Below are 11,564 nucleotides of genomic sequence, written 5' to 3'. Positions count from 1 at the left end.
GAGATGTACTGATTACTACTTTTATAAAGGTCTCTTACATCTATATTATGTTTCATTATTGTGCCCATTTTTTTTACTTTTAGGAATAAATGGATTTGATCTTGGCCTCACATCTAACAAATACAGCAATACAAATATAACATTTTGCTGAGATGTATACATATTTAAAATATGACATTGAAAGATAATCAAACTCTACTAGATTTTTATTTAAAAATATTTAAGGAAACTTCAACCTCCAAACCAACAAAACCTGCTTCAAAAAGATGTAGCTAATGTTTTGGCTTTTAATTACGAGAAAGTGAGTTTTGTTGGGTATAAATATCTGTCAAATAAATAAAAGGTGACTTCGTCATTTTCCCTGTCTAGTTTTGTTTATGCTGGAAAAAGTAGGTTTTCGGTTTCACGTTTCGGAGAACGTCGACGTAAACGCAACAGTTCCGGCGTGATGACGTCAGAGGGCGCGTCCAAACCAACTGAATCCAGAGGGGACGCCACAATGGGAGGTTTGTGTCATTTTTAAACTAAAATTTAAAGTAGCGCTTATTTTTCTTTGAACAAACCTTGTTATTCCGTCTTTATACGCCCTATAAGTTTCATATCTCCGACATTACCTCCGCTTTAACGACCTGAAAGGTTTCCTCGCTTTGTCAAAGACGGTGGAATGTCATACAAGTCATTTTAAGGGTCCTGAAAAGTTCTCCAACAGAAAGTTTGTCAGGACAAAGAGCTTTACAGTAAACTTTTTATCAGCAGTTTTAGTTTTTCGGCCATCCCAAACCCTCATGCCTGTTTACGTGCTTCTGTTTCAAATACATAAAACGATAAAGGCGGTTTTCTGTTGTCCTCGTTGGAAGCTAATGCACATTTTCAATGAAAACTTGTCATTGACTCGGACAGACAGTTTCCACGAGCAGCTGACTGAGGACAGCGCCTTCCTCAAAGCTGAGCAGAGGCTGGACACGGAGCTGGTGGACAAACTCATCCTGCAGCTCAACAGGATCTACCCGCAGATCCTCACAGACAAGGAGGCCACCAAAGTGAGCCCCCAGCTGTATTCATATGGCCTGCAGTTAGTTGTGCAGCGGAATCAAAGCTTTTTATCTGAAATTTACAGCAAAAATGTTATTTGCAAAGGCTCTCAATGGGAGGTGTAGTCACTCTGCTTCAAAATAGCACATATTAGTGTCAGATGATCATAAAATGTGTATGGTAAACTATCATTACTGGTGCATAAACATTGCATGTGGTAGTTGTAAATCTGTTGAAATGTGTTTGGAAGCCCTATGCAAAACTTTAATCTATAAAAAAGCAACTAGAAACTTGCAGCTTACAAATAGCAACTTAAAAAATCATTACATAAAGTAAAATAATAAAGTTACACTGAATGTATGGATTTATAATCCATCTTTGCATATATGAGGTTATCAGCACAGTTCCTCAATCAGCTTCAAGTACAGGGATCAGATGGCACTAAACACAATCAAGTCAATTCATGTGTTGGCGGAGAATAAAGACTTAAAAGTAACACTTTTACAAGAAGAGTGACCAATTTTTTTTAACTAATACAGATGCCTTTGGGAGATCAGAACCTTTAAAGAATGTCCTTTTAATTGTTTCTAACATTCGCACAGTTCAGGAAGTTGGATGTCCCGACAAGCGTCCGCCTGGGCGAACTCCTGACCCACCTGCAGGGAAAAGGCGAGGAAGCCTGCAGGGAGTTTTACCGAGCTCTTCATCTTCACGTGGAGGAGGTGTACTACAGCCTGCCCACACGGCTCCGCCTCAGGGGTCGGCACCCTTCCCCACAAACATTTATTATTTATTAAGGTATTTCACAAAAGTGTGTATTGATTTTGTATTTCATTGTTTCTTTTAATCCTTTACCTCAGATGCCTTGGATCCGCTCATGCTACCTCGTGCTCACAAGCAGAAGTACAATTTGAACGACAGAGGTGGGTAACGTGACATTGAAGCAAGATGTCTCAGATGCATGAACGTTTGTGTGGTCTACTTATTCGCACATCTTAATAGACACATGTCAAAGGTGCTAATTGTGCTTAAAGTCCCAGTTTGTATTGTACGTTTCATGTCTTCAGAGACTGAAAAATAAGTTCAGTGGTTTGAAGTTCTCTTGAGGTATTTCAGAAATTCATATTGATGTTTTAAAAATTATTCTTGGTGTCCATGGTTTTAATGTGAACTAAATGGTAAAAATAATATAATTAAAGCTGAGCCAGGACTTAAAAACATTTTTTTTTTTAATCTGTTTTACAAAAAGTAATCAGTCTAAAAGTATTGTGATATATATTTTAACAGAGCTGAATGTAAATACTGACCTTTATATTTCTGTGCTCATTCCAGCCCCCCTTTTCTTTCTGGGCTGTTTCAGCCTTGCTCTGGGAATGGCTGTACTTCATTACTACAGTGGTAAATAGTTTTTTTTTCGTTTCTTCCAACAATGCATTTAAATACTTTGAGATTTTGTAACTTCATTGGCTTGTCAATGTGTATTATTTTAAACCTGATTCTTTTTTATGTCAATTGTTTTTTTGTTTTTTCCTGTAGAAGCTAAAGTGTCTGGAGGCAGCCGGGCCCTTGGGATGGCGGCCCTTGGTTTGAAAAGCAAAGCTCAGGAGGTTCTTATATGGTACACTGAAGAAGGCCTCATGAAGTAATGGGTGACTCCTTCACATCTGGTGCTTCAGAATTACTGATACTACCAAAGCATGCTGTATCTTTTCAAGTGTTCAAAACTAATTTTGCACTTGGTGTAAAATATGCACAGTGCAGATTTTTATTTTGTGTTGGGTTTGAAAAGAGACAAGACAAATTTGGCACTTTTGCTCATTTATTTTATTCTCGTGTCTTGTCGACTGGGTTAAAGGGATAAAATAGACTTAAGGCTAGAGACGTGCAAAAAAGTAAGTCGGCGCAACCTCTAATTGTGTAAATATTTTTATACAAAAACACACAGCAAGAAAACGCTATTATTACTGTATTGGTTAAAAAGTTAAGTGCCCTAAACACCCAAATGTGGGGAAGATACATTTATGATTTAAAAAACAAGCCACCTCACAATAAGTCCCAAAATAATCAGTATATTTATTTGTTGTTGCTTGAACTTTAGATAATCTTTGTTTTATGTGTTGAGGTATCACTACTATTGTTTATATAAAAGTTGAAAAAGGTCATGAAGCTCAGCTGTATAGCTTAAAGCCTGAAACAGGAGGCTATAAACCTGATTCTGCACAATCACGGCCATCTTGTGGACAAAAGACAAACTACATCGTTAAAGTTGTGTTATTTTTTTATATATATAAATTCTGCTGCTCATATTTGAAGAAGGAAAAAAATAAAATAAAGTAAAATCTCATTATCGGAACGACCCGAGACGATATGGTATATGTAAAACTAAATTTAAAACGCGTTGAGCGTCTTTTTTAGGCATCACGTGACATTTCTCACCAATGACGTGCCGCCTTCCGGACGCAGTGCATTGTGGGTGTAGATATCACACGACAAAACGTATAAATCGTTGATTAAAGCAACAAAATAACGTAACGTTACGGGTGAATTGGTGATTATTTAAACAATAATCACGAAACGAATGTCTTTTTGAATTTCATTTTCTTTGTAAATTGCACCGTAACTGAAGGTGAATTGTACTTTTCAGTCTTTATATATGAGCGTTTCGCCCAGAGCAAGTGTGTTGTATGAAAGGAGAGAAGGTTAGCACTCCCCTTGACAAGGATGGAATTGGCCCTTGTGGCCAGCAACACATATACGGTTAAGGCATTGCCACCTACTTCGTGGCATCTCTAACCAAGTTTTTTTTTTTCTTGTAATATTTATTAAACAGATTTTTCTTGAAGATGCCTTATAACTGACCCTGTTTGTTTCTAGAACCATGCTTTCTGTTTTCAGTGTGAAGCTAGAAAAAAACGTAAACGTGCCTCATTACCTCCCCTTGCTTTTGTTTCCACTTGCCAGGATGGAGTATTTTTATTTTTCCTGCTGGCCAGAGGCATTATTAACTTCTCATTGGATCCCACAGGGTTATTGGAGTTTTTATGCTCAGTCTCTAAACCCTTTGTGATATAGATAAGCCTAGTTTTTAACATTGATTGGTAGTTTGCACATTTGTCTCCCAGTTAGTGATAATTATTGTATCCTAAAATGTGGATATAAGATAAGTTTTGATCATAACCGAATGTGCCTCTCCTAAAAAAAGATGATTTTGCAATTAGTCTATTTTATCTAAAGTTTGTAATTAAATAACATGTATTAATATAAATTTGGATAATATTTAGGCAGTTTGTAAACGTTATGGAATGGATGGCTCCACAGTGACGTGCATTTTTATACAGAGGTTGAACTGCTTTCAGTGTCTTGTTCCTGTCTTTTTTAAAAATGTTATTCTAAAGGAGGAATGAGAAAGTTTTTTTTTGTTGTCTCGTAATCTAAAGTATCTTTAATCTGTTTGTCATGTTTTGTGGGCACCGTGTTCTGGAGAAATGTCTTAGATTTGCAAGTGCAATTACATGCAAGTCCTTTAGTTTTGTAAATTAAAATAAAATAAAATAAAAAACTATGGGTAACAGTTGGTTTTTCTTGTTTTATTTAAAAATATAATTTAAACAGCAGTGACTGTACAAGAGTATATAAATACAACTAGCGAGCGTTCTGGTCCTTAAAAAAGTTAACACACAGACATAGATAATATAGATAGATACTAAGTAACGTACTTGTAAATCAGTTTAAATATTATACTTTGCATAGCATTTAAATAAAGAAAGCCCACTTCATTGAATGGGGTTTTAAAGCACAGTAAACAAGTACATTTACCCCCACTGTAAAGCTGTTGTACAAAGTAAAGCATCATGCAGAGGAGGAAGACTTCATTTTGATTAAGTTTTGTTACAAAATGCCTGAATAACATACTAACACAAAAATGTAAAAAAATAACAGCAGAAAGTCATTTTTTCCTGGAAGTGAAAACTGAGTTTTTTGATTTACACAGTAGAGTCTTTTTGTTTCATAAAGGCCGTCTTTTATTTGTATCAGTAACCTGATCAAAAGTATAAAAAAATGATAATAAAAAAAAGAACCACCTTTTTTTTCAGGTCCATGTTTAAAGAAGAAAACGGACATAAAAACAAGGCAGACTGTAGATAACATGACTGTCATGTTCGGTAAATCAGTGTGGTCGATAACGCCGAGGCCTCGACGGGCAGCGGTTGAGCAGCATGTCAAGAAGGTGGCGAAGGTCCCGGGTTGGGCCGCTGCACGCCGAAGGCTGTGATGAAGACGTTGACCACGACGATGACGAAGACGAAGGCCGTGGCGGTGTTCTCCAAGATGTTCAGCTTGTAGTGCGTGCTTTCGTCGTTTAGATTCCACTTCACTGGCAGAAACGGGAAACAAAACAAGCAGCCGTCACACTGTGTCCAAAACCAGCTGCAGTGACATCATTTCCTCCACCAAGGGGGCAGTAAGGAGTTTCCTCTCACAACTGTTAAGTAATGTTTCCTGAAGCACATATGATAACCTCTCTTTATCTCACTGATCCAGTGAGAAATCACATGCCTCACTGATCTGTGAATGAAGCGTGTGGGTTTGTTTTAGGCCTGTCGTTTTACGTGCCATCTTGGTGATGTCAGTTCTCCTGAGACTACGTCTACCTAATGGCCAACAGTGCTGTTAAAAACTGGAACCAGCTGAGAGCAGAGGCTGCCACTTCCTGCTGCGGTTGTCAAAACACGCCTCGCTCTTCTACAATAATATTTTTGCTGTTAGGACGAGACAAGAAACCAGCCCGGGGGGGCTCGCCAGTGTGAGGGGGAAGGCCAGCTTTGAAAGGCTGGCCCTAATTACTGACTCCAAATATTTACAAGAAACACTTCAGTTAATGAGTATTTGTCCAAACATTTGTGCGTAATAAGAGTTAATATTATATAGCTGGTCATAAAACTGGCATTCCAGTTAAGATATTGTGTAATAGTGCTAATCATTTAAACTTCATACTGTTATATTTGTTTTAATTTGTGCTGCATTACGCCTCTTGAAAATTCTATTTTTGTTGCTAATATTAACACTTAGCTTGCGTAATAATGAAAAAATAAATAAATTACGCACAGAATATGGAATAGGAACATGTTTTCTCAGAACTGACCTCTTCCTTAAATGATACTCGGGTACAAAATGAAGGAAACCGCGGTTTGTTTGAAAGCAATTTCTCACTCCCTTTTGCTTGCTGTATCATTTCAGCTGCTTCACATAGAGTCTAGAGTCTTCTGTATTTTCTTTTTGACTTGCACTAAATATTTGAAGTGGGTTGCGTGTCGGGACTACAGGAAGGGCAGTTTAGCATCCTGTTGCAGGAGAACATTAAAATCTGGCCTGGAACTGTCTTGCTTAAAAGAAATAGCTGCCGCCCTTCCTAAATGGCATCATGGCGTCAAGTGTGCAAAATATTCGATGGAAAAACCACCACGGATGCTGGATTCTGAAACGTACGGACACAACAACCCGCTGCACATTTATCCTGCAGTGTGAGTGATTTGTTAAAGGACTTTAAATTAAAGGGGTCTCCAGGAAAGGTCAGGGTTTGCAGCTTCTGTATGTTTTTGTTGACATGAAGAACCTTTTTAAGCTTCATTTGTTATAAGTAGTGATAAGCTATGATTTAGTAACATCAGTTTTGATCCAGCCTAGTTATTTTAATGTACTCCTGGCTCCTTTTTTTAAACTCAGGACTTTCTTAGGCCCTGAAGAGAATATATTCGACACAAGATAAAGTCCGAACTGACCTATGAAGATGAGCATCACTCCCACCAGGATTTGTAGGATGAGAGAGATGCTGATGAGAGTGATGAGCGGCACATAGAAGCTGAAGTCCGGCCCCTGCTCGAGCACGGCCTTCAGCTGCGAGGCGTTGGCCATCAGCAGAGCCACGTCCAGCATGCTCTCCGCCGCGCTCTTCTTATTGGCATAATGGTTCATGTTCAGGGGTCTGCGCTGCCGTCTCAAGTTGTCTCGTAGCGGGACCTGAACGCACACACAAAACGCTGACATCAGGACGGCAGAAAGACACACACAGCGGTCCAGCTCTCATGGGTTTCAGATTGAGCAGATTTGATCAGCTCACAGTAATATTAATCGAACACTTTTCAGTTATTTAAAAAAAGCAAAAAAGCCCCGACCTAATGAGCACGTCTCATTCTGCAACTTAACCTTTGAGGCGCTGCTGCAGTTTCTCTTTCACTCAAACCAGATTAAACTTATTTTTAAGAGACCAAAAGAAGAAGTCCTCTGCTTCTGCTATCATACTGGAATTTTTAAATGATTTGAAACTGGCTAAAAGTAAAAACAAAAAATTAAAAATCGCTCCTTTTTAGTGCAAAACATCCCGAGAAATATCAGAAATGTACCAGGACAAGATCATTCTGTAAAATAAAACTGGGATATAAAAAAAATATATATATATTAAATATTAAAATGAAGATTCAACTTGATACAAACGTTTTGGTCTAAATTTGTTCATTTCATTTTTTACATTCTGAAGTGCTGAAAAACATAATTCACATTTCTGATCATCGATTAGCTTTATGAGTTATTTGCGAATGTTTTAATGACTTTTCAAAGCCTTAATCATAAATCTTTTCAAGAAAATCTAAAACTAAACCAGAGGTGATGAGGTATGATGGGGGAAAAAACATGAATTGGCCAATATGAGTTGTTTGCTGCGAGCAGGGAAATAATTAACAGAAGTACAACCTTTTTTTTTTCCTCCCCTTTTTTTTGCAGAATAGAAACAGTTATGACACAAAAGGTCACTGAGTTGGGGTCAGAACAGGTCATAAATAATATGCCACGTCACCGAGGAGGTCACACACTTGCGTCAGAAGATATTTGTCCAAAATCAGCAAAAAAAAAAAAAAAAGTTTTTACTCTTATGAACATTTTAAAAAGTCACAAATATGTTTAAGTTTAAATACAGAATTTATATTAAAAAAAAGATTAAACTTGAATCACTCACACCAACATCGCTGTAAACTTTTAAAAATAAATAGTTTTTTGATTAAAAAACAAAACATTTTGAGCGTTTTCATGTTTTGCGTTTCGCCGACTCGGCTCATAAGTGGTCAGTCCTTGTAGGCTCTTTTCACTTCTCAGGGTTTCATCGGGGTGGAGCCAAGTTTTGGGCCCCAACAATGACGACTTTGTGTCCAGGCTGGCAGAGTCAACTCTGCTCTGCGCTCCCCTTTCTGCGGTGGTAAAAACCCGCCAGGCCACAGAGGGAAGTGATGCTCCTGTGGTGAACCGGCGAAAAAGTGTGAGGCTCGCCGCACCGCCACCAGGCCTCCTCACTCCCCTCCATCTTTGCCTTCACTTTCAGTTTTCTCAGCTGGGATCTTCCTGAGAGCCTCGCAGGCTGGATGACGTTCTGCTCAGGCTTCGATTGAGTCAATCGCAGAACATTCCTGCACACTTCGGAGTCAACAGTTAAATAAAGCTTTATATACAGAGGATAAAAAGAGATGTTCTCTATTCACTATACTTAAAAGTAAAGACAGTGGGTCAGGGCACGCTCTCTTCCAGACTTGTTGGTTCTGGTCCTGCAGTCCAACAAATTAAATGATCCAAACTGTGTGGAATTTAGTAATAAATCAGCTCAGATTTGAGGCTAAACTCAAACATGTTCAACATTCTCAACTTGTTTATGTCACTTCATTCAAATCCTGACTTTCAACCAGGCTTTAACACTTTTGTTTATTCCCCCTTAACTACAGGAATGCACTCGAGTACGAGTACAAGTGCGAGCTCTCTCCACTGTCTCCAACTGTCTCATTACTGAGGAAAAAAAAGTGGAATAAAAAGGTTAAATAATACCTTATTATTCCTTCAAAGCCTACACCTTTCTGCAGATCTGCAGATAGTATCCTTTATACTATTCCCAGGTAATGTGAACTATCTATCTATCTATCTATCTATCTATCTATCTATCTATCTATCTATCTATCTATCTATCTATCTATCTATCTATCTATCTATCTAAAAGTAAGAAAAAAATGAAGGAACACTGACTGATTCAAGGACATCTGCAGTATAAAATGTGTCTTTATTCATAGTTCAGGAATGTCTTGAGAAGCTAAATTCTTAGAAACAACTCATTCAAAACTTTAAGGGTGCTGTTTTGTCCTTTTTGTCAAAAAGCTGTCATAGAAAATTTCCATTTTCACTCTAACATATGACCAGAGCAGCCAAAGAGTAGCCTCAAAAAGTAAAAGTACAAAGAACCTGGAAATGAAAACACTCAAGTATAATAATATAAATAAGAAAACTTGGAATGTAAGAGGAGCTACTAAAAGTCTGAATATACAGTAAATGTTGAGCATTTTGGACACTTTTAGTACAAAGATGTGTTGTTTATTCAAAAGCTTTTGGTCCCATATCCCTGATCGGGATCAGTGGTTTTGGCTCTGGTTCTGGGTCAGTCATTAACCCACCTGACCCCTCTCAGAGCTGAGAAAGTCCCCTGAACACACACACACACAGAGCCATGTCTCGTCTATCATTAGGTGTAAACTGACTCCTAACAGAGCAGACTAAAGGGGGAGAAATCGTCTCACAACACAAACAAAACAAAAATATATTTGAAACCTAATCTTATAATAAAGACCAAAGCCAAAGCCTCCGGATAACACCATTTAAGTTTAACTAACATCAGTAATAAGACTGGATGGAGATACAAATAAGAAGTCTCCACATTTCCCTTTACCCAGACTAATGTCTCCCTGTTAACCGGGAGTTTTTTCCTGTGATGATCGCCTGACTGAGCAGGACGTAAGCGGTGTCTTTTTAACCAGCATGTTTTCTGTCCCTTCTCAACTGGCTGCCTTTCTTCCTTACCCCCGTTTCGCCGTTTCGGTCAGCATCCCCGTTCATCTCCAAGTTCGCAGAAGCCATGGTTTTATCCTCGAGGGCGGAAAAGCCTGGTCATGCAGCTGGAAGCCGTGGAGGGACTGAATGTAAAATGTCCCGCTTGCTGCGAGGGAGATAAGAGAGGAGCTGCCGACTAACGCCCCTCCGACAATGGGGGCGGCCGCTCTCAGAAAACTGCGGACTTTTAGGAGGAGCGTGAACTTCCGATGCTGTGAAGAGTTTATTTCACCATATGTGAAATGAGACGGTGATGTCGTGGAAGGAGACAAGTCAAATGGGGATTTTTCGTTGAGACTAAGTACTCTTACGGCTTCAAATAACACGACTTTGCTGACATCTAGCGGTGAATCTGGGGTATTGCGCGCAACATCTTAAAATATAGTGGTTATTTTTTTATTTTAACTTTTCTTTTATTCTTGTTATATGTTTTTTTTATATATTAAATGCCATCCTAAAATAACAAATTGATACAAACATATAGTAAAATGTGAAAACACCTCCATGGAGAAAAAGAAATCCCGAGGAGAGACAAGCATGATGCAAGACATGCAAAATGACTCCCAGTAGGATGCAAAATCTCTCTCTCTCACACACACACACACACACACACACACACACACACACACACACACACACACACACACACACACACACACACACACACAGAGAGAGAGAAAATGGTTTTACAGAGACTAAAAATAGAGATTTGAGTTAAACAAAAAGTGGATGTATAATTACTTTCCCAGACTTTAAAAAATACACAAATAGAACAAGAAAAAAAGAAACTTTTAGAAACAAATAAAATGACTACTAAGGCACTAGAAAACAAGGAAACTTAACATAGCTCATATCTGCTATACTTTAGTCCATAGTATTCTATTCGGGAAAATTTTAGCAACAAAATAATGATAAAAATATTATTTACCAATCGTTTTTTGTTATCATTCTGTCCTTCCACTTTCTTTGAGTACAGATGTGAGGTCGGTTTAAACATTAGAAAAACCCCACAAAACTACAATTAAAACATTTTGTTAAAGAAACACTATTATATAAGAAAGTCTAGTGAAACAGATCATTATTATTGTCATGGAGGAGTGCTCCATTTAATTAATTAGATTTTTGGAGATCATCTCAACACCCTCACTTTGTGTTTCAGAACCACTAGTTTGGGTTGTATTTTAGAAAATTAGAAGATCTTTTTTCAGTGTAGATTACTGTATTACTGATATGAAATGTTTCACATAAGAACTTAGCAATAAGCAGTTAGACCAACAATAAAATCACAAGCCTGAAATTAAACTTTTCTGTTACAAACATCTTCCATTCTGCTGACAAAGCAAAAAAGCATTTTTCAGTTTCACAGCTAAAACCTCTGACTGTGTGGAAAGAAACAAACTACTTTGATTGCCACATTCAGGGTCCTATTGCAAGTGTCTCTGTGACCTCTGACCTCACCCTCCAACAGTATATGTTCACAGTTGCCTATAGCAACCAGGGCAGGTTCATCCATCAAAGTAGGCCCCATTAAAAGGTGTTTATTCAGTTGAGGTTGAGCCTTGCAGCAAAGGAATGGACATGTGATAAATCAGCTGCAAACTATTCTACAACTTGTTAAT

At 38.1% G+C, this 11,564-nt stretch overlaps 2 protein-coding genes and 1 non-coding gene across 3 annotated transcripts; 2 read left to right on the top strand and 1 right to left on the bottom strand.

Annotated features, from left to right (window-relative positions):
* The first annotated feature begins 459 nt into the window (after positions 1 to 459).
* Positions 460 to 4,603, top strand: card19 (caspase recruitment domain family, member 19). Its single transcript, XM_017435443.3, has 6 exons — positions 460 to 506; positions 901 to 1,040; positions 1,635 to 1,791; positions 1,893 to 1,955; positions 2,365 to 2,430; positions 2,569 to 4,603. Exons 1-6 carry the CDS (start codon positions 500 to 502, stop codon positions 2,676 to 2,678), a joined length of 543 nt encoding a protein of 180 aa, XP_017290932.1. The 5' UTR covers positions 460 to 499; the 3' UTR covers positions 2,679 to 4,603.
* On the top strand, positions 3,710 to 3,837 carry LOC112451365. Its single transcript, XR_003040178.1, has one exon. It is a non-coding gene; the product is annotated as a U6atac minor spliceosomal RNA (small nuclear RNA).
* Positions 4,599 to 10,226, bottom strand: LOC108247379 (ninjurin-1). Its single transcript, XM_017435447.3, has 3 exons — positions 9,916 to 10,226; positions 6,813 to 7,050; positions 4,599 to 5,407 (listed from the first exon to the last, which is right to left on the bottom strand). Exons 1-3 carry the CDS (start codon positions 9,970 to 9,972, stop codon positions 5,253 to 5,255), a joined length of 450 nt encoding a protein of 149 aa, XP_017290936.1. The 5' UTR covers positions 9,973 to 10,226; the 3' UTR covers positions 4,599 to 5,252.
* Positions 10,227 to 11,564: the final 1,338 nt, after the last annotated feature.

Source organism: Kryptolebias marmoratus, linkage group LG4, assembly GCF_001649575.2.
Source record: "Kryptolebias marmoratus isolate JLee-2015 linkage group LG4, ASM164957v2, whole genome shotgun sequence".
Lineage (NCBI taxonomy): Eukaryota > Metazoa > Chordata > Actinopteri > Cyprinodontiformes > Rivulidae > Kryptolebias > Kryptolebias marmoratus.
Note: the sequence above shows the minus strand (reverse complement) of the source record. Positions and strands in the feature narration are given on the sequence as shown.

Coding starts and splice junctions, on each gene's coding strand:
- card19 (XM_017435443.3), top strand. Junction 1,041..1,634: donor CAGACAAGGAGGCCACCAAA/GTGAGCCCCCAG, acceptor ACATTCGCACAG/TTCAGGAAGTTGGATGTCCC. Junction 1,956..2,364: donor GTACAATTTGAACGACAGAG/GTGGGTAACGTG, acceptor TGCTCATTCCAG/CCCCCCTTTTCTTTCTGGGC.
- LOC108247379 (XM_017435447.3), bottom strand. CDS start 9,972: ATGGCTTCTGCGAACTTGGAGATGAACGGGGATGCTGACCGAAACGGC. Junction 7,051..9,915: donor ACCGAAACGGCGAAACGGGG/GTAAGGAAGAAA, acceptor GTGTGCGTTCAG/GTCCCGCTACGAGACAACTT. Junction 5,408..6,812: donor AGTGATGCTCATCTTCATAG/GTCAGTTCGGAC, acceptor CGTTTCTGCCAG/TGAAGTGGAATCTAAACGAC.